The sequence below is a fragment of the Motacilla alba genome, chromosome 2, assembly GCF_015832195.1.
Source record: "Motacilla alba alba isolate MOTALB_02 chromosome 2, Motacilla_alba_V1.0_pri, whole genome shotgun sequence".
In the NCBI taxonomy this organism is placed as follows: Eukaryota; Metazoa; Chordata; class Aves; order Passeriformes; family Motacillidae; genus Motacilla; species Motacilla alba.
In genome coordinates, this window is record NC_052017.1 from 117,408,213 (window position 1) to 117,434,985 (window position 26,773).

Genomic DNA, 26,773 nt, shown 5'->3' on the forward strand with positions numbered 1-26,773 from the left:
TCCAATAAACACTTTTCTTTGACTTTTCTGTCTGCTTTACTGGTATGTCCTATTGAGAATTTTTTTTTTTCATTTAATGTCTATTGGTGTAAAAGCCTGACACCCTCAGAAAGCTGAGCAAATATTCCTCAACCTATGGGACAGACCATTTCGAAGCAGAGTGCACAACACTGTAAGGGGTACTCTGAAGCTCTGATGGTTGTGCAAGCAGCTAACATCATTTTTACAAGGAGTAACCATGACCAAGTAACTGGTCAATGGTGGGCAAGGAAGTAGATGCTGAGTTAGCAGAATTCTTCCTCCCAGAAGAGAAAAGCACTCCTTCCCCTCAGGCTGTGGCACAGGACAGTCACACGTGTCCACCACTGCCAGCCAGTACACAGCCCATTCCCATCTTGCTTGCACTAAAGGTGTTAACATCCATTCTCTCTGTAATCAGAGGGTGTGATGACACAGGAAAGCAGAGGTGATGTAAATAACCCAGAGGACTCCAAAAATAAACCCAAATTAGAACCCAAAATTTCTGTAAAACATAGTAGCAGGTAGACAGAACTCCCATTGCAATAGCAACTGCATCACTGGGTGATACAGCCCAAGAGTGGGCACTGTCAGAAGGCTCCTTTCAGTTCTGTACCTCACAAAAACCACACACAGCAATGAAGCAGAAGAAAAAATGAAATTAAGAAAGAAAATCACAGCACCAGCAGAAGCTAAAACTGAGTAATGCCATATTGCACATCTCTTACTCCAGAAGCAAACAGAAGCTACACTACTGCTTAATGTTTCTTCATGAAGGTGATCTAGTGAGTATGAGCATTTGGATTTTTGCTTCATACAAAAATGTAAGATTGTGTATAAATGTCCAAAGCTTACCTGTTCTTCCAACACACCATGCCTACAGAACTACAAGGATCCCATTGTTCCCTTCAGCTGCAGGGCAAGAATCCAACACACTCAAGGGATAAGCTGGCTGTCTCCGGGGGAAGCCACACCACAACCAGTATGCTGCAGCTTCAAGAGGGACCGATCTTTTGGCTCTGCTGGCTCAGAAACAGTAATCCACAGCTTCCTCATGAAAGTAAGCATTTAAGCCTGTAAAGCTTCAGCTTATCCAACGTCAAGGAAACTTAAAAAAAAAATTGCATGAGGTCTAGCATTAGAAGACATCAGTGTATTTTCTGTCCAGGTACTGAACCTTTACCAGAGTATTTGTTACAAAACCAAATGCAAGGTTTCCATTTCAGTTTCAAAATTTTTGTTGTTGGCATTGTGTGTCTTGGTCACAGGTATGGTGCAACCTTGGTCCATTAACATTCCGTGTTAAAACCCTTATTTCACAAAGGTTGATTCACTCACAGCATTTGATCAGTTTTAGTTTGGTGCAAATCTAGTAGAGTCATTCTCATGTAAAATCTGATTAACAGCAGTAGGAACTGGGATTATTCTCACCAATCAATTCCTAAAGACCACCTCTTCCAAGTAAGTTAGACCCATGAGAAAAGCTTCCCGAGTTTTCATATAAAACTTGGGATTGTAGTTCCTGTAAGGCCAAACCTGCCTTACTGGCTGTCCATCTGCTCTACTGTCCTTCACTGAGAAAAGTCAATACAGAAAAATGAACTTGCTACATCACTAGACTTTGCTTTCCTCTACTTACACTTTGCCCCCATTTCAGACAGCAGCCAGCACAAACAAAAGCTCTAGTCAGTCCACCTCACTTGTCCCAAGTGATGGAAAACTTCACTTGCAAACAAACACAGGCATATCTGCAGGTTACTCACATAGTGGCTATGACAGCCAAATCCCCAGAAAAGCCCCTGTAACAGTCAAGAGTTTGCTCACACAGCTTAAGCTACATGATACGAATTACCAGGACCAGTTTCTGGGGGACTGGCTTGTGTTAGTCCCTCTTGTCCTTTTCCTTCAACAGATTACCTTAGTTGTCATTTATTTTTACATATATATATGTGACAAAACTGGGAAAGGAAATTGAAATTTTGTGGTGAATGCCCATGTTTCTATCAAAATAAGAGAGTTTAAGTCTAACACTAACTCAGATTAATACATGTATGTGAGAACTACTTAGGGGAGGGGGAAAAAAAAATCACACTGCATAGCTTACATTTACCTCCCAAGACTCAGGCACACATACTAAAACACTTCTATCCTACAAATGAAAGGAATGTAACTTAAGCACTTAAGCTTTCCACTATCGGCATTCATCCCTCAAATTGTCTTCTACACATAAAAATTTGTGTTACAGCTTTGAGAGACAAATATAAACTGATAATCAGATACAAATAGGCTTACATGCAGGTTGGATTGATGCAGGTACTGCCAAGGGACTCCATCCTGCTGTGTAACCCAGATTTCCACATCTGCTGTCTCTGCCCAGCCCAGAAAACACAGGCCTCTTGCAGTTCCACAGGCACACATACACACATGTTGCTTAAAGAGCACTGAGTGTTACAGTTTTCAAACAAAAGACACTTACAGTAACCTGGTACATAGATGCTTTATTTCTGACATTAACGCGGTCTGTATTGTGAGATTCTCTTACATAAAAGGAAGTTTGTAGTACAACAAAAACTAAGATAAACAAGGCATTTGTTGCACGTCATGTCAAACCTCAGAACAAAAATATGGTGTAGTATGTATTTAGGTTTCATGCAAGTTTGGCTGCTGCATGTACAATTTACCTATAAACTGAAAGAAATGCAAATGCACACAACATTCAAAAAGTAATAAGATGCCTGACATATGAAAGATTAAAACCTTCCTGCTAAAGCAACAAAGTAGGAGTTAACTAAACGATCCAACCAATACCAACACAAATTATTACTACTTACCATAAATCTATGCTTAAACTTGGTATAGGTAGCTTTGATGATACCATTTCTACTTCAATATACCATCCAGATTCTAGATAGTCATTCTGTCTTAATGTCTGATTTCATTTTTTGTGAACTAAATGCTGTCTCCAGCATTACATGTTGCTGTTAAATCCATTCTGGTAATGCACACCTAAATCTAGTACTGCCAAGAATTCCAATTGACTCCTTTAAATTTTGCTAGGTGAGGAGTAATCCTGGCATGATGGGCATTTATTGATCCCTCGCTTATAATAGGATTCCCGCCCCCCTTAAAATTTTGATGTGAATTAAAAACTGCTAAAAATGTTTGTGCCTATTACTGTCAGAGCCAATATCAAAAAGCTCATAAAAACAAGGATCGTATAAGCTTTGAGATGCTTTAAAAAAGTTTAAGAACCCATTACCTTCCTTGTGCCGCTCATCATATGTTAAATTTCACCATTAATTAATTCTTCTCTACCATCTTTGATATTAAAGTGTTAGGAACACTTTCCACACCCTGCATAGTACTGGTTGATCTCATAAAGTTAACTAGAGAACCTGACATCGTGTAATTTTACATACAGTGCATATGATGCTCGCTCTTTCCATCTCTCATAGCAGCAAGCCGATTCTGCCACGATCTGTAGCAGCACACCCGGGAGTGGAGAGGAAGAGTGTTTGAATTATAAATAACTAAAACTACAGTGTACAATTCTATTTACCTGTCAGTATTCTGTTGAGAGCACTCCATTATAACTTGCTCGAAATTAACTACATAAAAATCTCTACAACAAAAGCAAACCAAAACATTCCTTCAAAACCAAAAATAAAGACATAAAATAAGTGCAAATACCTAAAATAGGCAACTAAAGCAAGTGTTGTGACCTGTATACCTTTAAATAAGGACAAAGATTTTTCATAAATAAAAGAATGTTCTCTTTGCTCTTCAAACATTTAGTCAGTATATAATGGTCAAAGTTAAGTGCAGATAAATTGTTTTGAGATCCAAGGTGCCAAGTTTCTTAAAAAAAAAAAAAAAAAGGAATAAAATATACATATTGTAAATGCATTAGTTTTTAGTTCCTATGCAGGACAAAGTACTCCTCAGTCACATATAAGACCCCACCATTTCTTTCTAAATATATTTAAACAAGGTACAGGAACAGTTGCTGTATAATATAGGAATACCTTGTAATTATGTTGTAGACCAACATGATTTTAGGGCTATAGTGCAATCTTTATGTAGATGTAACATACAGTATAGATTTTTACACTTCACCACTGTAATTCTTCTGCTATTTCATATATTTTAAACTTGTCCTTTTTCCATTTTAGCTGTTTTAACAGGAAACAACATTGGCCTCTAGACAACCTGCATACATATAAATATCTACATTTAAGCTTTGAAATGGAAATAAATTATAAAAACAGACTCCTTTCCAATTTACAAAATTTTGCTTGTTCCTACATACTGTACAATACATTCAACAATCATCTCACTTTGAGATTTATGAAGAAAATACTGATGCTTTACACTAAACTTAATTCACCCCCCTCTGCCTACTTCTAGTACCATTTGCAAATAAATATATTTAACACTGTAGTTAATTTCATTGTTTTGCAGCATACCAAAAAAAATTAGTAGTGCAACTTTCTATCCTTCCTTTGTACTCCTTTCCATTGTGTTTCTTTATATACTAGAAAAATGCTACATAAGCAAAAGCACATTCAGTCATGTATGTTGCTCATTTGGAAACCAGTAACGACCTATAAACCTACTCTATATTGAAAATGCTATAACAGATAAAAAAGCGATGCAAGTCAAAAGAATAAATATGAAAATAGACCTAAAAACTGTATGTTGTCAGTGCTGCAATGTATTTTACCCTTCTTTATATTTTAGGGGGTTACTCTTTTAATATCTAAAAAATTCATTGCAGAACTGTTTGCGGTATCCCTTCGTAAAGAATGCAAGAGCTTCATGTCTGTTCTTTGTCAGTCAAAAGAAGAAAGGAAGCTTTAAGGTAGCTTTAAGGTTTCCCTTGGCAGACTCTCTCAAAGACTTAATTCCCAAGTATCGCACGGGAATCGCCTTCAACATTGTTTCAGTTTCAATGGAAAGAGATGGTTGTCAGCTGCAGTGACCATCACAGTATCAGAGACCTTGAACTGCTGTTGGTAGCTGTGTATGTGCTCAGATACCTCCTTGCTTGTTCAGTCATGATAAGCTGGTCTTCTGTTTTTCCGTAAACAACTGCCTCCCAGTCACGACTTGGCTGCATAAAATAAAATTCTGTTTAAAAGGTTCACAAACAAAAATACTTAAACAATTCTCATACAATGTTTCAGAGTAGTAATAAATTATTAAAGCCTAAATAATATATTTTACTGAGAAGGATCCAGTTCTACTGTACAATACCTAAAACTTGTGACCAAGCTCCCTCACAACCCCTTAAATCCAGCTCCCCAGCAGTGCATCTGTGTTATGTTTTGAGTTCAAACACACAAAATGAAAAACATTCTTCAACAGAGTCTAACCAGTTCAACAATTAATACATAAAAGGGAAGCTAATTAAGTTATCTTCTCTTTGAATATCTTCCTCTTTATATGTGCTAAGTTCAACAGGCAGAAAAACACATTACTGACAGCTGTCTGGAGACACCAAGAAAGGTAAAATGATCTGGGAACTGAAAAAGAAGATTGTGAAGAACTTCACTGAACCAAGTGACAGCTGTGGAAGAATGGTCAGATTTTTGGGGAATATATTAGAAACAGCAAAGGAATTGGGAATGACAATGATGAACAGAAGAATAAGAAGCTACTAGTCCTGCTTTTTCTATGAAGCAAAGCCTACATCTTCACATAATGTACTGAATCCTGAGCTGATTCATTTCAGCTCCAAATTGGACCTGACACTGGCTGATTGTAGCATGATGAAGAATGCAAGATCCTCTCCCTCCCACATGGAGCTGGAAACTGATCCAAAGGATCAGTTCCACATATTGATTCACAAAGAAAATTAGCTGTTTGAGCTTCTCTGTAAATTTAGCAGAACTTGATTCATGGAAGGGACTTGGGGTTAGAGAGGACAGAAAACTTAGAAGGAATTTCTCTGGGGAAAGAGAAAAAGGAAAAAAGATGGCTCAATGAAAATATTTGTGAGTATACCATGACTAAGCTCCCCTTTTAAGTATTCTGAAGACCATATTTCTGTGTCAGATAGATGTATTCACCTTTGCTGCAATTCACAGCAAAAGAAAATTTTTTTTTTTTTTTTTTTTTACTTTCAATATCACAATTAAATGAACTTTGTTCTTCTTCCTCATAAGAAAACATCAGAAAGCAATACTGTTGTTTCTCTACTTAAAAACATCATTGTTAAAGCAATTAAGTAGAATATGGAAGGTCAGGCTCCAGATGTCCTGTCTTCTGGGATTTTTTATATTTTTTTCATTAATACAGAGCTGTAGATATTCTGAGAAGACAAAAACACCTTATACATTAACTGCTTATGGGAAAAACTGGAATTGGTACAAAGTCAGGTCAAAGAAATCCCTTTTTAAAGCTGGTGATCAGTCCAGAGGGAAAACTAGCTTCAGTGGTTTTACCAGTATGGAAAATATACGCATGTAAAAGAACAGGCCTGTTACAAGAACAATTACCAAACAGAATCTGTGGATAAACTCTGCTTAATGAATCCCAGTGGGCTTATTATGAAGAGTAAGCACCAGACAAATTTGAGAAACTAAAGTCCTAAAGAAGTTTGATTTGCACCAGATCAAGTTTTCTATCTCCTAGTCTTGGATACCCAAACTTGTTTTGTAGGTCTCCCCTACCCCCACATCCAAATTTTTTAACCCCCCTCCCCCACATCCAAATCTTAGTGAAACATTGTTTGTTTCACTGAAACAAAGTGTGAAACATCAGGGTTGTGTTTAAAGAACTTAGCTGTGAATAAACACCTTGCAGAAAAATGACCAACTTACAAGAAATAAGAATTACGGCAACACTGAAACTGGATCACTGGTTTCAACAATTCTAGATATTAGTGCAAGACAGAAATAAAGCAATACAAAATTTCTTTGTTAACTCACTAACAGAATTAACAGAATTCTTTGCATTCAGACCTGAAGAGTTTTCTCCATTTTGACATTTTTTGTAGCACATGCATTCAGTTTCTTCTTAATTACTGCATTTGCTTTGTTTGCTGGATTTGTATCCTGTTTTTCTGATGTCAGGTTACATCTGTTGTCCTGTATTTCCAACAATGGTGTCATTAATAAAGATGTGGTATATGCATTTTTTGACTATTGACAAAAAAAGAGAGTAGAGAACAGGAATGATAATTAGTAGTTAATACAAAAAGACTTCAAATGCTGTGTTCAGAGAAGCCAAAATGCAAATAAATACTATCAGAAAGACTCTAGGAAACAATCTGAAAAGAAAATGTAATGAAGTATATGAAGAACTAGCCTGGTCCATACTGGGATCCATAGCATAACACGCAGCTGCTAGCATGGTTTAAGTATCACTGAGTAGGCAGTTTCTTTACTCTAAATCCAAGCCACTCCAAAATATTTTGTTAAGAACAAGATAGAGTGGTTACTACAGAACAGCTTTAAAGAAAAAAAATCACTTTCACTTCTAGGACAATCCTTGTGAAAGGACAAGGAGACTAGAGTCAAAGAAGTAATATCACATCAATTTTAGGGGGAGGAACTGCTTTAAGAACTGAAATAAGCACTGCATGGATCATTCCAGAAGAATTTTATACATTGGTAACGTCTATGGAAATAAAAATAAGTTAATCCAGCTTCAGTATACAAAAGTGGAAGACAGATATGTCAATTTTAAAGACCAAAGGTTAGTTCACAGTAACGATGGCGTAAGTATTTGCTTGCTTACAAAAACACTCCATTAAACTGCATTAAACCACCTTTGATTATTTATTCTACCTCAGACCTTATTCCTGAATTATCATCACATGGACACAAAATTTCTACTAAAGATTGGTATACTTTTCATTTTTAAATAAGATACTACCACTATCTCTGTTGCTAGGAGTGAATGTTCTTGTTGCCCACCATTCCTTATGAAAATGAAGGAAAACCCAACATTTCCTCAGTCCCCAGCCTTTAACAGACCAAAACATCATGGTGTATCTTAAACTGGACTCAGTGATCCACAATAATGTGTCTTAACAAGACATCACTAAAACAACAGCAGGCACTTTGGTCATGACTGGAATGGCTGCAGCACTGCCGCTCTTCCCAAGAGATGTTCCTGGGGAAGATGGCAATTCCCACTAGATGGCAGAGCACCCACCACCCAGCAGGAAGATTCCAAGGCTTGGCACAGTCTAAGAGGCACTTTAGAAGGGAATTCAGAAAACCAGCTAGAAAGGAGTATGACCTAAGCACCTTACACTGGCTTTTTAAGGACCTTGGCTCCTACATCCTGTATATGGCCTTAAACCTAATCAAGAATCACAGACAATTACTCTTTAAGCATTAAACACATACATGCATTAAGAACTCATTAGAACAAAGTTTTCCTTCAAGACTAAAGAGTAAGCTATTCAATTACTCAACTGAAAAAACATTAAGCTTCTTTTTAAAGGAAAGAGGGACAAAAATAGCCTCCTATCTGATTTCTTCATGTCTAGGTTGTTGAGGCAGAAGTATTCAAATTCCTTTAGGCAGAGGAAGCACACAAACTTCATCTTTTACATGCTTGATATTTCTTAAAGCATTCCCCTACTATGTGAAGCAGGAAAAACATGCTGCCTCACATGCAATTAGCTATTTTCAGAACATATTTGCCAGACTGTCAAGCATGCACAGCACAGGAGCAAATGTCATCTTCCTGGTATATTACAGAAAGCTTCAGCATGCTATGTATGCTAAAGTTTATAGGCAACCAGCATGAAAACTGCTTTGCTACAAACCTGTAAAGCAGTCACACAATTTTACCTACTCTGAAGGACTGGAAGGTAAAATTCATGCATGAATTCAAGCCAAATGCTCACCTATTTCTTCAGTACTTAAAACAGTATTCCAAACCGAAGGTACTTTTCACTTTCTACATGCATTAATCTAGCAACTTCAATCCAAAAATTTATTTTAGTGGGCAGAACAAAAGATACACAGTTCCATATTAATATTTCTACCAGTGATTATCTTCTGTTAGTTTAGTTTAGTTTAATTCTTACCTGTACATCTAAACTATTATCTTCTGTCAAATGCTGGGCCCCAACCTCCTCTTTCTCCTGTGGATCTAGGACCAGTGATTTTCTGACTTTTTTAGAAAAGTTGTGCTGAAATAAACATTTTGAGGAGAAAAATGTAAAATATTATTTAAAAGCAGTTATTATCTATTTGAAATTGCTATTGTCATATTACCTCCTGCTTGCAGTTTTTATACAAAGTGTCATCTTCCTCCTTGGGAAATATATCTGTTCCAGTTTCCTCTTTCAAAACTTCCCTAATGTCTTCCTCCGAGAAGGCGAGTGGTTGTGACTAAACATTAATTAAAATTTAAGAAGAAAATACAGGAAGTCTATTAGTGGTCAGTTCTTACAACATTCTACTTTCATCTAACATAGGCCAGAAAAGACATCTTGCAAAACATAGCAAGAAAGGACCTAAGCTACTGCAGTTAAAATGAAGATTATTTTAAGCTCATTTTACTCCATGTTATTTTTAGCCACATAAAACTATATATGCACATGATGTCTCAAAAAATGCAAGGCAGCATTGAAGAAGACAAGCTACTTGTTTGCAAATGGTTATCCACTGATAAAAAGGATAAAAGTAATTTATGTATACTAAATACCTACATAAACACATATATGTATATATACATGCATAAAAACATACTAAAAAACTGTACTGGAAATGTGTAACTGTTGTTGTGAAATTTATACCAATTTTAACACAAATCTTTGAATAAGACATTGATAGTCCTAAGTACAGTACAGAATTTCACAGAAGCCATACAGATGGCTCCTTTGTGTACCAACAGGAGAAGAATTCCCTTAAGCCCTCAAAATTTGATTTTGAACAGGAGGTTAATAGTGGACAGAAACAGGAATGCCAAACCACTCCATTTGCATAGTGAGGGACTGTGAATCTATAGGGTAACACAGATGGTGCCAAGCCCTGTGGCAAAGTCTGAGCTACCTTCTGTGTTTGCAGAAAAGAAGCAGTCAATATATATTGGCTGGAATCTTTTCAGAATTTGAAAAGCATATGTCTCCTGAATTCCAAAAGTTATTATGCATTAACATACCTTAGCTAGGCTAGGAAGAGAACAAAAATTTAATTCATTTGGAACAAACTAACAAAAAAAAAGTAACGTTATCCATGGTCAACAAAACAAAAAAAAGTGTGTGACAGCCAGCTGAATCAGAGGATCATGAACTGCTATACTAAAATTTTGGGATTTAGGGTGAAGAAAACTGCAAACATCACTCAAGATTATCACACTGTGGTAAACATCTAGTTTCAGTCATAGTGCTGTAGAAGTACCAAAATCAAAGAACAACTCTTCCATAGTCCAGAGGATTCAAAGATAATGCAGGTTTTCAAGTGAAATGATTTTTCAAGTGAAACCAGATTACCCAGCTGGAGAACCCACACCCATTCATTCCCTGATTTATAATTTGTCTTTTGAAAAAAATAGAATCCTAAAGTATTAAAATTTCAGGCAATTATTCAACCACCTCGTAAGAGGTACAGTTCTTGCAAGGATAGGCAAATTTAAAACAGCTCACAAACATGAAACTGATGCATTTAAGATTACTGTGGATCAAATTATTATATGTACTAAATTACTATTCAAGAAGAGAACGCCTTCATACTACACTGAAGGACACAAGTCTAACAACCAGATCCAAAGCGATTTTGATTCACATTCTAGCTGTTCTCTAGGATAAGTGAATGCTTTTTAAGATCACTGAGGCTTACAATACCTCAAAACCAAGAGGGCATTATTTAGACTTCAACAAAGAAGAAAAGAAACAGTATCATCACATACCATAAGTCTGAGGGGCCCATACTTTTTTTCCTGAGCAGCCAAAGCATTTTTAAAAGGAGTTGGTGTCCTTGGTGTTGAACCCAAAAGAGATCTTCTCATTGTGGGACTTCTAAAACTATTCAAGCATAGAAAAGTGTTTGTACATGGATTTTAATATTTTATCATTAACAATGTAATAAAACTAATAATCTAAGAAACATTTTAAAATACCTTCATTTACCCAAGAGATATCACCACCATTCATTTGAAAGTACTGAGATCACCATAGCATTACCCCATGTGCATTAAACTTTAATTTAATAACACCACCAGATGTTTAATGTAATAAACCTACCCCACATTTTCCTTTTGATCTTGTGGTGTCATTTCCTTGTGTAAAGGAGTCGTAATAAGAACTTTCTGCCCACAGATTGGAGTCGATGTAAATGCAGGATTTTCAAAGTTAAATTGTTCATTTCCAGAACAAGTGTTGAAAAACTAAGCACAAGAAGGGAAAAAAAAAAAAAAAAGCAACCTTAGAGGACAAAATTTCACCATTGTGCTGAACAGCAAAAACCCCCAAATTATACACATATATCTGAAAAACTTTTACTGACAAATCCCAATACTCTATTTTTGACTTACACTTATTGCTGAAACCTTTCTTTTCTTAAAATCCCTTACTCCTTACTCTTCTTAAAATCCTACTCCTTAATTAGGTCACAGAGACAAAAGATCTCTATCAACAATTATTTGCATGAGAAAGTGTGAGCTGAGACACAGGTTGCCACTGCTGCTACCGCCCTCCCCATCAGTCTTCAAAATAGAGGTTGTTTAACAGTATTTTAGGCTACAATGTACTACCAGGGAAGAAACTATTTACAATTTATGACCCACCCACCACAGTCTTTCTGTTTAGCCGCATTTAAAAATACCCCCACCTGTGATGGAGAAAAGGGTAGTGTTTTCACTGGCGTCCGCTTTAGCGCGGCATTGACGGCATCGTTACACAAGCCATCGTTCAGCTCAGCCACCGGGGACTGCCCAACACGCAATCTCTTTTTCTTTCTCAGGATAGCAGGTGGATTGCTGAACTTGGTTAAGTTCGAGGTTGATGAAAAAACTGTTTCCTCGTCCCCACTGGTGCTGCTGTGGTTTTTGCCATCGAGCATAACGCCGACATTATACTGGCACTCGGCAGCCCCTTCGCTGTGTTGAAGCCGCATTAGTTTCACTGGAGCTGGCTTGACAGGGGACACAACAGCCTCGGAAAGCTCGAAACACGTATCACTCCATGCTACCGGATCCTATGGGGCAAGATGCAAGACACCAGCAGGCTTATCAAAGATTATTTCAGAATGTCCAAGCCAATCTATCAGCCCTCTACCACCACAAGCCATATACTGAATTATTCTCTCTGTCTTCCGTACAATCATAAAACACCGGATATTTTAAGACACAATTCTTTTAAAACAGGCAATAAAGCACTTGAGAAGGCAGAAATTATAGAGGAATACAAAATAAGGTAATTTAAGAGTATTTTACACATATTGTGTAAGTTGACACTCCTAATTAAACATTCATTTTTAACAAGGAATACAAACTTACAATTTCCATAAGATCTAGTGCCTCTGCAAATTCTGGAATGGTTTGTAGAGGTGTTAACATTCTATTTGCTTCTACACCCAAATACTTAGGTGGTGAATTCTGCTGAACAGGTGTGATGCGGGTCTCATCCATGCTGTAGAAATTACTCGTTTGTTCCTCAAGGCTACTTAGTGTATTAGGCATACAATCCTCCATGATAAAATTTCCAGACCAACAAGACAAGCTTCCAGCTTGCTAAAAAATTATGAAGAAATACGTTAATCTTATTCAACTTAGAGGTTGAAAAGAGTCAATTATGTGACTGCAGGGTGGGAAAAAAAGTAGCGTGTGGAAAGACTAAGCATAACTATTAATTTTGGCATTTTCAAACACTAATTATCTGTTTCACTTAAAGAAATTAGTCTTCTCTTTATATTAACATGCTCAACATTCTCAAATTGTGTAAGATTTTTATCTTACCTCACATTCATATCTTATACACACTCACAACTTAGGTAATTATGGGCTGTATTGGAAGCCATCTCTGATGCAAGTTTCCTGTGTACCTGAACACCAGTATATGAAGTCATCTTCAGTACAGAACATTGAACTTCTAAGTTTAAGATTAGTATTATGAAGTAATCTCCAGTATAGAACACTGAAATTCTAATTTTAAGATTAGAAAATGCTTCTAGAGTGTGAAATACTACTTGTTTGATCTGGGGTTGTTTAATGCATATTTTGCATTAATAGCCAAGTGAACTTCTAAAAGGTTATCCCATTTCAGTAGGCTGCTTAGTACCCAAGAAACAAACTTTAATTTTCACTGGAAATCTAGAAGCAACCCAGATTCTACTAGATAAGCAGAACTGCACTGTTTCAAAAGAATGCCAGGAGTAACTCTGCCACATAAAATCTGAAGTTCACCTGTAACCTAAACTAGTGATCAATATGGTTGGGTTAGTTAGGTGTATGATATGCACAGCCCTCTGAAGAAATCAGCGACTGCCATCTGCAAGTCACCCTAATTCTACAGAATTAGGGAAATTCCACTGAATTTACACAAAAATTGTATACAGTGCATATTTATTTAGTGTTTGTCATGTCCAAATGTGGATATTAAGTATTGCAAGCACTCACACTGAAGTTTGAGGAAAATATAATCTACAGGACATTTCAAAAACCATATGAGGCAAAACCCATGTATTTTTCACCTCTACTGAGCAGAGGATCAGCATTGCTGATCCATAAAACTGAATGGCAATGATATTAAATGTGTCACCTCCTGAAGAGTATTAAAATACTGGGTTCTTAGGAACAGCCAAATTGTTGATCGTATAGCTTGCTGTCTTCACGGTTTAGCAAACTGCACCAAAAATAAGTTGTCTCAGTTCTTATATATATATTTTTGTTTTCCAATGCAACAGCCATAGGTTTGATTTTGGAGGATCAGGTGAAAAAAAAACACCACACTAAACCACACAATCATTACTGAATTTCTGAGGATTAACCTCAGTAATGCAAATTCAAATATTTAGAGAAATTTACAGTCCTTACAGAAGACATTTGTTTTCTTCTGATTTCATTCTCTGCTGACATAAGTAGCAATTCAAGTTCCTTTATTTTCTTTTCTTTATCAGGATCATCATCAATAAATGGCTGCTGAAAAATTTAAGAAAGAAGCCATTACTATTTTTTACTTCCACCACCTCTTCACAGTAAAGATTCTGTATCATAACACAGCTGTATTTTTAACAGGAATCCACACAGAGAGGGAACAGAACTGTTCAGATTGTATCCTATTTTGTAGTACAGAAGTCACCCACAACTGAAACAACTCCAATTAGCAGGAGATGGATCTGATGTTAAAGTGGTGTGTAAGGTGGTATTTTAACTGGATTCTAATATGGCCTGTAAGTTATCTGTGTGCTAAAGCACTTTCTAAACTGAAGTCACTATAGTCTATCTTTAATAGAACCAAGTGTGGGCTTGGTTCCACAACCAAATATATAAACAATATACTGGTTTATATATTTGTAGTTTCACATTCCTTCTCCAATTGCATGTTATTCATCCTCACTAAGTGTGTGAGAAAGTGTTTCAAACCAGCATTTGCTGACACAGTATTTATACAAGCAATCCCATCACTACTATCAGAAAATTAACTAGTTGGTTTTGATTGGTTTGTTTGTTCTTAACCTCCTTAACACCATCCATCACTACTGTAAATATGGGTGAGGATATATGCTATCACCAGTTTAGAGAGTACTTCAAGGAGTAGAAAGTATCTTACACTTTTCTGTGTAGGGCAATCCAGACTGTAAAAAGCCATTTCAGGCTTTGTTGTGACTTGTATTCCTATACCATTATCAGGGAAGAAAATGCAACATGAAACAGATGATCTGCACAGGGAAACTTCATGTTAGATAGGGGAATTCTGTAGAACTCTCTATCTAACACAAAAAATCCATGTATTGTTCCCTGTTTCAAAATACTTCTTTTACTAATTCCAAATAAACAATTCTTCCACGGCATCATATTAGAAACCAAGATCTACATTCATTCTGCATCACATGAGGAATTTCAGATATATTCCAAGTGAGCCCAAAAAAGCAAAAGGAAATAATATATCCAATTTCTATTTGTTTTAAAATTTCTTAGTTCTTCAGTATTTAGAATGCTGCAAAAGAGCAACTGACTGAAAGATGTTTATCAGTGAGAAAGAAATAAAACCTAGTGAGAACCAAAAAGCACAGCCAGAAGTGTAAGTCACAGTAAGTTGAGTTTTCCAGATAGGGTTATATTTATTACATAAATGTACATAGTAGAGTCTTGTCTTTAAACCTCTCATAAGCTAGGTAATACTAATATAGGTCACAATTTAGCCCCAAGATTTAATAAGTAAACTGTGTTTTAAGCCATATTTCTGTCACAAATAAGCACAAACATCATGTTTCTGGTATATAGAAAGAGAGCTTCATTTTTCCTACCTAAAACTACGAATTGCACTAGCAAGCTTACTTACAGAGGAACCTATATAAATGTAGGTGAATGATAAAGACTAACAGACATTTTGAAGATATTCAGTAAAATGAAAAGATGTCTAATACTATGCAGTAAATTCCCTTGAATTTATGAAGGCTGTTAACAGTTTACCTGAACTATGTTAGAAGAAGATGTAGCATGTTCTAGACAGCTGCCTTCTGGGGAGGCATATTGATATGCTGGAATCTAAAAAGACATAAAACATATTACAAACCCTCAAGAAAATGAGGATATAAAATTAACTGTAGTTTATTATACATTAATTATTTATGGTTTACAAATCCTGAGTTGCCATAAAAATCACAAAAATACTCAACAGATATTCAATCTTTCAGATGTGTTTCTTGTTTCAAACCAAATCAATTATTTGAAACTGGGAAATACTTATTGTTCTAAATTTTGAACTTACATGTGTCTGAACAGGCACATAAAATTGATTCTGAGTGTGCAAGTGTTCCATAGTCAGACAAGGTTGGGGCTGAAGTTCAGCAGAACTAGCACTTTCAGACTTTATAACACTTTGCAAATATCCTTCCTGTTCCACCTTTCTTCGCATTGTTGAATTCCAGTGATTTTTAATTGAATTATCAGTCCTAAAATGAAAACATAAAACAGTCACTGGTTTCCATATCTCAAAATTTAATATATGACACAATTGACAGGGTATGTTCAGTAGGTTAATCTGAAGTCACAAATCCAGAAAGCTCCAGCAGCTTAGACTGGAAGTTCTGTTATCAGTAGGGTTTTGGCATAATGACCAGAAAGCTACTCTTTTTAGAACTTCCTTCTACTAAAATTCAAGTGTGCCGGAAATTAAAAGCAGAAAAGGAGAAAGCCTTGGTTCTGACTGTAATCATGACAGGGAACCCTTTTACTTAGGTACTTGGAATAATTTAATGAACACATAGTTATTTACCCCTCTGCTATAAATTTGCAGTGCAGGTAGCTAAGAAAATCTCACTGTTCCAAAACACAATAAAGGCACTTTGGCTGGTGTTTGCTACTGGCAGACATCTCTTCTAAAACTGACAGCCTGCAACCCCCACTCTGCATTTTATGTGCAGCTTTTTGGAAGAACATCCGACTACCTCTTCATGCCCTTGATTGTGGATAGGATAAAACAGGTGTAGCATTTTGACAAACAGGCTGAAATCACTCCAAACACTAAATAAACATTAAAGGGAAGAGTAGACTGTAACTGCATTGCTGTCTTAAACACTAGCATTATTATTCCTAGCCTTAGGTAGAGGTACACAGAAACAAAAATTGGTTAAAGCCCCATTCTCATTTAAGGTCACTCCAAGAAGTATTCCCCTTTTTCATCCCAGCAGTGTTGGACTCTACAGATCTTCTAGGTCTAGGATCTTTAGCAGTCTTTAGCTAAGAGTGTCAGATTTATTGACAACAAACAAGCTAGTAAATAGGAACTCTTCTGTCAAACTCATCTTCCCCCTCCAAAATTCTATTTAGATGCAACCCATTCTCTTTCTCATTCCTCCAAAGTATTTACTGTGAGCCTTAGATTGTGCACTTCATCAAAACACAAAATTTTTAAGTACACATCCCTTATTACACCAAGGTAACAAATGCTGACATTCCTCAGGCACAGCTAGACAGTCATCTCTTGAACACACAAACTAAATTCAGAAAGGGACAGCTTAAGACTGAATTTCAGTTAATGGTACAAGGTAAAAGAATTATTTCATTAAACTAAAATTTTGTTTTCCACAACCACAGAAATCGACAGTGAAACTTGAAAGAAATATAAGGCAAACAATGCATACAATTCATTCCTAACTTAGAGACTTCATGAGAATCAACTAACTTTGCAATGCATGACTCCTATATCTGGACTTTTGAAGGTTACCAAGATTTTTATTTACAAGTGTCCAGTTCAACAAGTGCTACCAAAAAAAAAAAAAAAAAAATCAGATCTTAAACCAGGAAAGTCACCCACAAATGCATATTAATGAAGGCACTTTGAGATCAAGTTTGATATCAAATAATTTTTCTACTACTGCTTGCAGTTCGTTCAGTTCAGCTCTATTATAAAGGGTTTTTAATAGATCAGGAGGAATCTGAAGACAACTTCAAACAATTAGAGCTCTTTCTATGGGTTTTACATCTTTTTAAGAATACAGGTCAAATGCAAAAGATTTTTAGCACCTATCAAGATAACTATGTTTTGATGTAAGTCTCGGCAGATGCTCTGTAACTAACAAGTTAAGATTTGAAAGGGTACTGAGATGAGCACTTTTCATATTGCAACATTTAACACAAATAGAGTTGAAAAGCACCTTCCAGGAAGAAGCTTTGCTATTTCAGCCCATCGGTTTCCCAAACGCTTGTGAGCTTCATAGATTATTCTGTCCTCTTCTTCTGTCCATGAAGACTTTTTTACCTCAGGATTGAGATGGTTATGCCATCTTTCTCTGCACTGCTTGCCTATTCTTCCTTTCAGGTGTTTTGCAATTAGAGACCAGCGCTTTGGACCATACTTCTGAACTAATTCAATAACCTGCGATACAGATGAAAGCACATTGTAATTTCAAAACCTAATTTACCTAATCAAAGACTGAGAACACTGATCAACACACATTTTACAATAGCATTCTAATAGGCAACCAATATTAGGCCTAACGAGGCACACAGTGACGTGGAGGTTTAAAAATTATTTTTTTCAGGAAATCAGAAATTACTAACCCCAAATTCTCTCTCTTATTTAGAATGTAAGTGTATACTGATGAAAACACTCATTTGGAAGTTTCCTTTCTATCACCCTTTGCATAAGCTGACATTAGGAAAGGCCAAAAAAGAAACGGGTAAACATTTCATTTGACTATTTTCGATAATATTCATATGAGAAAAGACCCACACCTCTACATCTAGAAATGGAATGGAGGTTGGGAGTTTTTACAAAGTAGAAGCTTTTTCTTAAAAGACTAATGAGAACTGAAAAAAATAAATATGAAAACCATATTCATAAACTGGCAAACAGTAGTTTAAAATATCTCAGAACAGTTTTAAACATAGGAACAAGAAACCAGTTTGAAATACCACAAAAAAGCTGTATTTGCAACTCCCTACCACCAGGCAGTCCAGGTTGTGCAGGCAAAGGGCTACAGTATGGATTAACAAGAGCGAGGTGAAAAAGGAGCCTAAGACACTGACAGCTTCTTTACACAAAGAAATGGTTTCACAGAATATTCTGAGCTGTAAAGAAACCAGAAGGATCATCGAGTCCAACGGCCTATACAGGGATCACTCCCACAACTTTGGCATTATTAGCACTATGCCCTAATTAAACGAGCTGATCTCAGGGTTGTAACAGTAGGTTATGAAATAATTTCCCTTATTCCCAAACCCTTCAAGTCTGGTGGTTTTGAGGAACAAAAGATGTAAACGAGACCTTTGACCTTTAGTGCTACAAAGAGATCCCTCCCTACCTGGTAAGCTACAGTAATTCAGCCAGCAATCTCACTAATGGGAAATTAAATGCTTGAGCAGACCCAACATTCCATCACTTAAGAGAGAATTTTTTTCTTCTTATACATCATAATGTAATAAAAGTACCCACGTCACAAGATGCATCAGACATCAACTACATGGAAATGGAACTTAAAAAAAAGAGGACACATTCTTAGCAGCCATATGCCAATTTTATTAGAGTATCAATTAGTTTTTGTTACCCTCTGATCTTCTTCTTTAGTCCAGGGACCTTTAATCAATTCTGGGTTTAGTACCTTCTGCCATCGATGCTGGCACTGAAAATCTGAACGATTCTGAAACAGTTTTAGAAGAGCATTGTAGCTGTTATACTCTCAAATACATAAAGCTGTAAATACATTCTAGCATTAATTATTAGCTTAGTTCAAATTAAAAGACTTATTTAGAAATTTGTTCCAAGTATAATCATTAAATTTTCCCTTATTGTTTATTCCATTTGCTTATAAAAATACTCTTCTCTGGAAAAGAAACCAACCTTGCATGAAGCTCTAATTTAATTATTCCAATGTACTAACTTTATAATCAAATTCAGAACTTACTCATCTTTAAAGAAAAATTTATATTTATTTTTGTCCTCATTACTCCACCCTTTCTCTGAACTTTGTGGTTGATCTATTTTTGACATTATCTATAACTTAAATAAGGGGAAAAAGTTTTTAAGGAAGTACTTTTCCTTTCAAATAAAAGAACACACTTTTTGCTAAATCCCAAATGAATGTATTCCCAGCTCTTTACTAGAGTGTTAAGGAAAACAGATTTAGATCAAATTTAGTTGACATATACTAATTAAACAACATTGGTTTTGCTAGTCAGGACAGATGGTGCTTTTCTGTAGCTTCACTAAGGATCTTTTGAAATATTGTTCCCAGTTATGAAAGAGAAGTAACCTTCACTTAGCCTCCTAAAAACTGTCTATATGAAAGGGTTGGTCCAATGCCTGGAAACACACAGGTAAGAGCCTGCCCTGGGACAGCATACTTTTTTAACACTGGGACAGGATTATTTACTTGCTTCAGAGCATGCTGTTGGATAGCAAGAACCAATTGCAAGGTTTTGCTGGTCTTGTCTACCAAGTAAAGACGTTAACATGCTAAGATGAAGTTAAAGAAGTAGCAGTCTGCAAGACTAGAAAAAACTCCCAGAACACTAACACCTGAAATTACACTGCTCACAGCACCTTCAAGCTGATCACAAGTAGTAACTGCATGATTAAAAGCACGCTACAGTTTTTTACAAAACATCATCATTTCCTGTTGAAGAGAAGCTGTAAAGGACAGACTCAATATAGAATAGCTGTTACCATTTGGACAAAAACATTTTAAATTGTCGCCTTTTAGAGCTTTTATCTTCTAGACATTTCTGAAATCATATTATGATTTGGAGAGAAGAGCAAAGCAAGTGATAGAATGAAACAATATAATCGTTTCAGTCTGCCTTAGCCACAAAAAAAAAACCCAAAAGCGATTGCAAACTACACTCTTGCTCTTGAGAGTGACCTTGAAGCCATCTTCACTTTTTTTCAGGCAGAATGGAGGGAAGGTTTATCTGTGCCTAGTCCAGCAACAAATGAGGGTTTAAAAGCACAGCAGTTTGAGGGCCTTTACAATTCAAGATGTCCTTGGCTCTCCTAGCAAAAGACCATCAGTAACAAGGAAGTGTGAATTATGCCAGCCTCTATTATTTGGCTGTTGCAATAGGTCACGTAAAAAGGCTGTGCAGGCTCCATCCATGGAGATAATCAAACCCAAACCCTGTCCTGGGCAGCCTGCTCCAGGTGACCTTGCTTGAGCAGGGGCTGTGAACCAGATGACCTGCAGAAATTCCTTCCAACATCAATGATTCTGCAGCAGGCACCTGATTATTCATGTTTCCTATGATAACTGGGGAACGTTTTTTCAACCTCACTTGGGCCCAGCTGAACCACAGGTTTTTTGTCTCCAGAAGCATTTTTTTCAGCTGGAGAAATTTTTACTAAACTGTTAGATCTGTTAAATGTAAGTCCATACTATACCTGCATATCAGTATCACCAAATGTATTTTCAAACAGCTTAATATAAAAACTTTTTGAATCTCCTCTGCCATCCACTCACGTCACTGAATTTTATAAGGAAACAGGGTACACGTAAGGAATATGGATTTGCTTATGCATGATTTAAATTTAGGAGCTTTGAGTTTATTATGTGATATCTATATTTTGCCACTTGGAAAAAAATTAGATGCATCACAGTTGCGCAAAAACAAGATGAGAACAACGCAAAGTTACAGTTGTTCATCATTTAGAAATCAAGTCCTTCTTTACCTTACATTGGAAGTTCATACAACCATATCATCCCGCACAATTGTAGAAGAACGTCAAAGGTAGAAGGAGGTGCAATTTTTTTGATTTCTAATATTTCAATATCCAATACCACTTCTAGGAAGTGATTTCAGTCTTATATTCTACCATGTTTTTACAGCAGGCATTTTATAACATTTGTTCAGAAGTGAAACAAACACCATCAAGTTGTAGTACTTTCTACCATTACCTCAGGGAAGCAGTCATCACTGCAAAAAAAAACCAAAATCTAACGCAAACAAACAAAAAACCCTCATAAACACACACGAATAAATAAATAAAACACATGTGCTCCCTTGCCTATGGCAGTTAAGAAATCCTGCTCCTTTCAAACAATGTTTCAGATGCAACCCACTGTCCTAACTGCTTCAGAAGCAACCTGTGAACTGTGGATATAGCCACCAAGTATTCCATAATGAAAATGAATAGCAAGTGTGAACAGAAGGTATTTTTGATCATTTCAGACTATCACTGAAGACTGAGCCCATAAGGTTCTTCAAGGTCTGAGCTAGATCAAGTCAGTTTTAGAAGAATCCTCTAAAGTAGTTGTTATTATATGCTTCTGATTCTCTTTCATTTAATTTCCAAGCTAGACATATGACCAAAATAAGTAAATATTAAGAGAACTTAACTGAAATAGGAGATTCAACTTACTTGTAGATGACTAGCAATGAAAGCCCAATCATCTGTACCATTTTGTTCCACCAGCTTCTTTAGCCTTTCATCCTGTTAAGACATAACCTCAGCCAATAAATTTTACATCCTTCCCCAATAAAATATTAAATAATAACATATTTCATGAGCTAAGAAGATCAGGTAGGGATCAGAGTAAAACAAAAAAAAAAAAAAGTATTACCTCCTCACGGGTCCATTTCACCTTGCTACATATCTTCTTCAAACCTTTTTGCTGTGGTACTTCATAGTCATGATCCATATATTGAAAGTCATCGTCTTCCTCACTGCAAAATACAACAGAAGAGTGAAAAAGATCAAAATATAGTTTAAAATACCTCTGAAAAATCTTTTTCTCTAATTAATAACAGCTTTTTTCCAATATGTACATATTGTTCTAAAATTACATATGGGAACCACATGATCCCAAGATCCAGCAGTTTACCATGTCAAATTAATTAATTTTAATTTCAAGGCCACACACTGGACAGATAACTCCTTCCAAGACAAGATTTAAATTTGAAGTAAAAACTACTTTTTAAGATTCATGTATTTCTAATTAATTATTTTCATCTTTATTTTACATGAATGAGCTTATAGAGGGTTTGTTAGATGGCAAAATACATTCATGATCCACCTCCACAAGTGAAACAACAAACACAAGAAGAATGTCAAATAAGTAAATCTCAACTTGACATTTTAAGTGGGCTCCTGACTTGACTAAAAGCGTTGCCTCGGTGTTACAGGAATTAGATACAAATCTTTGAAGACAGATACGTTCCAGAACAAATAACTTCGGTGCGCAGAGGCAGAGGGGCAGGGCAGCCAGGTACCTCTGCGACTCCGCGTAGATCACGCTCCATCTACTGGAGAAATGCGGAACTCCACAGCCTGCATAAACAAAGCCTTCCAAACAGGCGGCACAGGGAAGCGCTTCATGGAATCATCGCTTAAACTTCTGTGTCAGTGACTCACGTTCGCATAAATTCAAACACATGTGGAAACCTAGCTCTAACAACAAGAGCTGCTGTGCCCCTGCATTAATTATACCAAAGGCACAAAGAAGGGACTCCCATCCAAATACATCGCTTAAATTAAAAGCTGTTTCACGGAGTAATTTTTTCTCCATTTTATTATTGGTACAAAGCATGATAAAAATATCAAATTCAGGTTCAAAACAAAAATTATTTCTTCTCATCCTTGACAATTACTTCAATTTTTTAATCAAAAGTATAAAAAAACCCTTCCCCAGTAATGAAATTAACCTCTGCTGGCGTTCCAAGAACAGATTCAATGGATACTCTCTCCATTATTTTCTAGAATATGCAATGATCAGCTCAGCACACTGATTAACCACTTACACACTATTTGTTATTTCCCATTAAGTCTGTTCCTGTTAGCCACCGAGGACATACTGTATTTAAAAGCATTACTACAGGATAGTAAGTGCCCAACTCCTGCAGACTTGCTTTTACATCCTACACCACATCTGCATTTGCCCCACTTAGCTTCATGATGCAGCAGTGAAACATAAGCAAATTAAAACTTTGCTGAGTTGCTGAGAGACAAGGCAGCAAACTTGTGGGAAGGTCAACAGCAAGTTCTTCATCATACTTTCAGAAAAAACAATGAGCTGCAAACGCTTTAAGAGGTTTGCGTTAAGCGGCTTAAGACTTAAAAAAACAGAACTTAAACTCAGAAGCAACAGTTTTTCCTGCCTCCCTACCAACTCCTATTTTTTCTTTTGTCCACAGGTATTTGACAAACTTCAGGGGTCTATCTTAGGATTGTCATACCAAAATACACTTCTCATAATACCATTTCATACCAAGCAGGCCATACAGCTCACTTATAACCAAAATCAGGCCTTCTTTGTCAACACAACCTCCTCACCCACTGCAGAGCAAACTGGTTCAGGAGCAGTCTGCAGCAAGGAGAAAAGTCACAGGGATTCAGAAGCAGAGAAGGGCTCCATGTGCACGGCAGTGACGCTGATGAGAGCACCAGCGCCAGAGCAGGTGGGGGCCCCGCGGGCAGCTGCGGTTCAGAGCCCTGCACTGGCAGTTCTCCGGCCGCACGGTGTCCCGCAGCCGCAGCGGTGCCTCTGCCAGCCCAGCAGGCACTAACCTCTCCTGCACCTCGATTCCACCGGAACAACCACCTAGTCCTGAGTCTTGCTTAGACCAGTGCTATAAATCAAACTATAAATCAAACCCCGATTAATGAGTGGGACTACTACTTTAAGTTTTCAATTAAAAAGACAAGTTTTTAAACATGTGCAGTTGTTATAGCCCATGTGGCAATTCTTTTGCAGTTGTGAAACTGCTAAAATACTGCACCGCAGTGGAAGGCGTCCACCAAGTTTCATCAAATAAGACGTCTGGGATAATAAAGTACATATTTTGTGAGATCTGTGCTAGCTGTCCTTGCAATTCTGAGTTGAGGACCATTGAAAGAAAAAAATCAAGCTTGCAACTGTAACAACCAAGAGAAGTTTAACATTAGATGAATGTAAGATTAAACTCAATACCATTTGGTGCAAAACAATTACACTTTATCCTTACTTCACACCTAGATTAAAAGTCTTAAAGTCACTTTCATAAAAACTCACAGCTTCAATGACATAGTTTTGGAGATACCATCACCAGACACTGACACAACATCCGCCTCGGGCTACCGATCTCTAACCAAACCTTCCTCTGCTATCCACAACCCGCCGCACTTTCAATCATGAAATCAAAGCACTCCACAGCCATGGGAGATAATACAACCTAAAGCCTGACAAAAATGAAACTACTGCGTGTAATACCACAGGTGAAAGTCCCTTAAACTACAAAATGCTGATTAGGAGTGCCAAGAAACATGCTGTCTCCGAGCTATTCTTGGAGACGGCCAAGCACGATAGCTTCAGCAGCCAGCCTCTGCAAGCAAAGCCCTTTGTGGCTTACACAACTAGAACACCAAAGTATTGCTTTCTTGTTTTAGCTGCAGCTTTGCAGAAAAATATTCTCTTACAATTTTTCCATGTCAGAGGAAAATGCAAAAGCAGTTTTAATATGTGTAACTTTGAAACCACCCCCACTTCCACGAAAAGTATACGTTCACAACAAACCCCAGATGCCATAGATAACTCACCAAGTATCCTTTCCCAATCCTAATCCTTCTCCTATATTTCTTTATAACTTTCCAGAAACTAACTTAAGAATAACCATAGCAACAAAACAGTTCTCCAAGATCCACCTTCTGAATACAAAGCAAAGACACACCCATTCTCATATCAATATAACAAAAGATGCATGAAAGCCATGTAGGGCAGCTGCTGGAGCTCTTGTGCAAAACGTGATCTCTCAGGAATATTTCAGGCTAGATTGTGATATTTTCAGTCAAAGAATATATCAGCCGAGAAAAAGTAGGTGCACTGAACATACTGAAAGAATCAACAAGCCCAAACCTTACATCAAGGCTGTGCCAAGGCCACTTGGGAGGTGAAAAGGAAAAAGTGTTACTCCAGCAAAAGGAAAATAACCAGCACGGAAAGCTACTGCGAGGACAACGTGGTTGTTACTGACAAGCGCAGTTGCCCAGGTAAGCTACAACAAAGACGACCTGAGCGAAAGCACAGAAGCGAGAGCAGCTGCCAGGGGAAAGGGGGGATTCGTACCCGAGAGGTGGTGCCCAGAAGTCCGAGAGAAGAGATACCTGCGAGGGTGCCGGAGGGGGGAGGGAGGTGGGCAGTGACAGCCGAGGCCGGGGCGGTGGAAGGAGGCCGAGAGCAGCGTTGAGGGGCGGGGCGGCACCTGGCCGGGATCCCGGGGCGCGGGGGGAGCACCTGGCCGGGATCCCGGGGCGCGGGGGGGCACCTGGGCTCGGGACGGCGGCGTGGAAGGCAGCACTGCCCGGGAGGGGATGGGGGGCAAAAAGAGCAGAGCGCTCCGGTCCCGCACTCACCTGCGCCGTCTCTCCGCCATCCTCGGCGCGCACCATAGGGGGGGCCGCCACGGCCGCGGGGCGCAGCACGGAGCCCCCGAGTCGCCCGGGCTCCCTCTCTCACAGCCGGGCAGAGACGTAGCGGGGCAGACCGGCGGCTCAGAATGCCTGTAGCCGGGCAGGGATCCTCCCAGGGCCCGCTGCTCCCCGCGGTGCCCGCAGCGCCCCGGCGGCCGCCCTCAGCCCCGGCCCGGCCCCGGCGCGTCAGGCATGGCTCGGCCTGGCCGCTGCCCGCAAGGACGGGGCGCGCAGCGGCCCCTTTCTCGCCCCTACTATGCCTCGCTCTCCGATGCTGTCAGAGCTGCCGCGGGCTCCGGCGGCGCCCGCCGCTCCTCCTTCCCTCCGTCTCCGGGCCGCTCCGCTGCGCTGCGCTGCCCTGTGCCCGCCCGGCCCCCGCCGCGCACCGGCCGCCGCCACCGCCGCTCGGGCTCAGCCGCCGGCGCTCGCGGCGCGCTCGGCCGGTGCCGCCCGAATCTCGCGCGCAGCCTCCCCCCCGCGAGCCGCCGTTTGAATCTGCGCAGGCGGACTGACGCCCCATTGGCCGCCGCCGACCGCACGCGGCTCCGCGCGCCGGGCGGGAGGGGGCGGGGCCTCGCGCCGGCGGGCGGGCGATGTGACGGGGCCGGGGCGGGGGGAGCGGGGCGGCCCCGCAACGCCCCGCCGCGAGCGCCCGCGAGCCGCCCCCGCGCCGGCGGCAACGGCGGCGGCTCCCGACGGCAAAAGGGTGAGAAAGTAACGGCGGGGCCGCCCCGCGCGGCAAAACCGAGC

General features: G+C 38.6%; 1 protein-coding gene across 3 annotated transcripts; it reads right to left on the reverse strand.

The window, feature by feature from the left end:
- Positions 1 to 2,506: 2,506 nt before the first annotated feature.
- MYBL1 (MYB proto-oncogene like 1) lies at positions 2,507 to 26,607 on the reverse strand. 3 transcript variants are annotated; one of them, XM_038129717.1, is made up of 16 exons: positions 25,967 to 26,605; positions 22,203 to 22,305; positions 22,001 to 22,072; positions 19,194 to 19,286; positions 17,802 to 18,022; positions 15,914 to 16,097; positions 15,616 to 15,690; positions 14,017 to 14,118; positions 12,481 to 12,714; positions 11,814 to 12,179; positions 11,228 to 11,370; positions 10,894 to 11,008; positions 9,258 to 9,374; positions 9,068 to 9,172; positions 6,984 to 7,163; positions 2,507 to 5,131 (listed from the first exon to the last, which is right to left on the reverse strand). In XM_038129717.1, exons 1-16 carry the CDS (start codon positions 25,984 to 25,986, stop codon positions 5,003 to 5,005), a joined length of 2,259 nt encoding a protein of 752 aa, XP_037985645.1. In that variant the 5' UTR covers positions 25,987 to 26,605; the 3' UTR covers positions 2,507 to 5,002. The 3 variants fall into 3 exon arrangements, with proteins under 3 accessions (XP_037985645.1, XP_037985644.1, XP_037985646.1); XM_038129716.1 differs by having other exon boundaries at positions 14,017 to 14,121; positions 25,967 to 26,604; XM_038129718.1 differs by lacking the exon at positions 6,984 to 7,163 and having other exon boundaries at positions 14,017 to 14,121; positions 25,967 to 26,607.
- Between the last annotated feature and the right edge of the window lie 166 nt (positions 26,608 to 26,773).

Excerpts from the sequence above, each read along its gene's own strand:
- MYBL1 (XM_038129716.1), bottom strand. The coding sequence starts at position 25,986 with ATGGCGGAGAGACGGCGCAG. Across the intron at positions 22,306-25,966 it reads ATGGCGGAGAGACGGCGCAG|TGAGGAAGACGATGACTTTC; the intron begins GTGAGTGCGGGA and ends TGTATTTTGCAG. Across the intron at positions 9,375-10,893 it reads ATGGGCCCCTCAGACTTATG|TCACAACCACTCGCCTTCTC; the intron begins GTATGTGATGAT and ends ATTAATGTTTAG.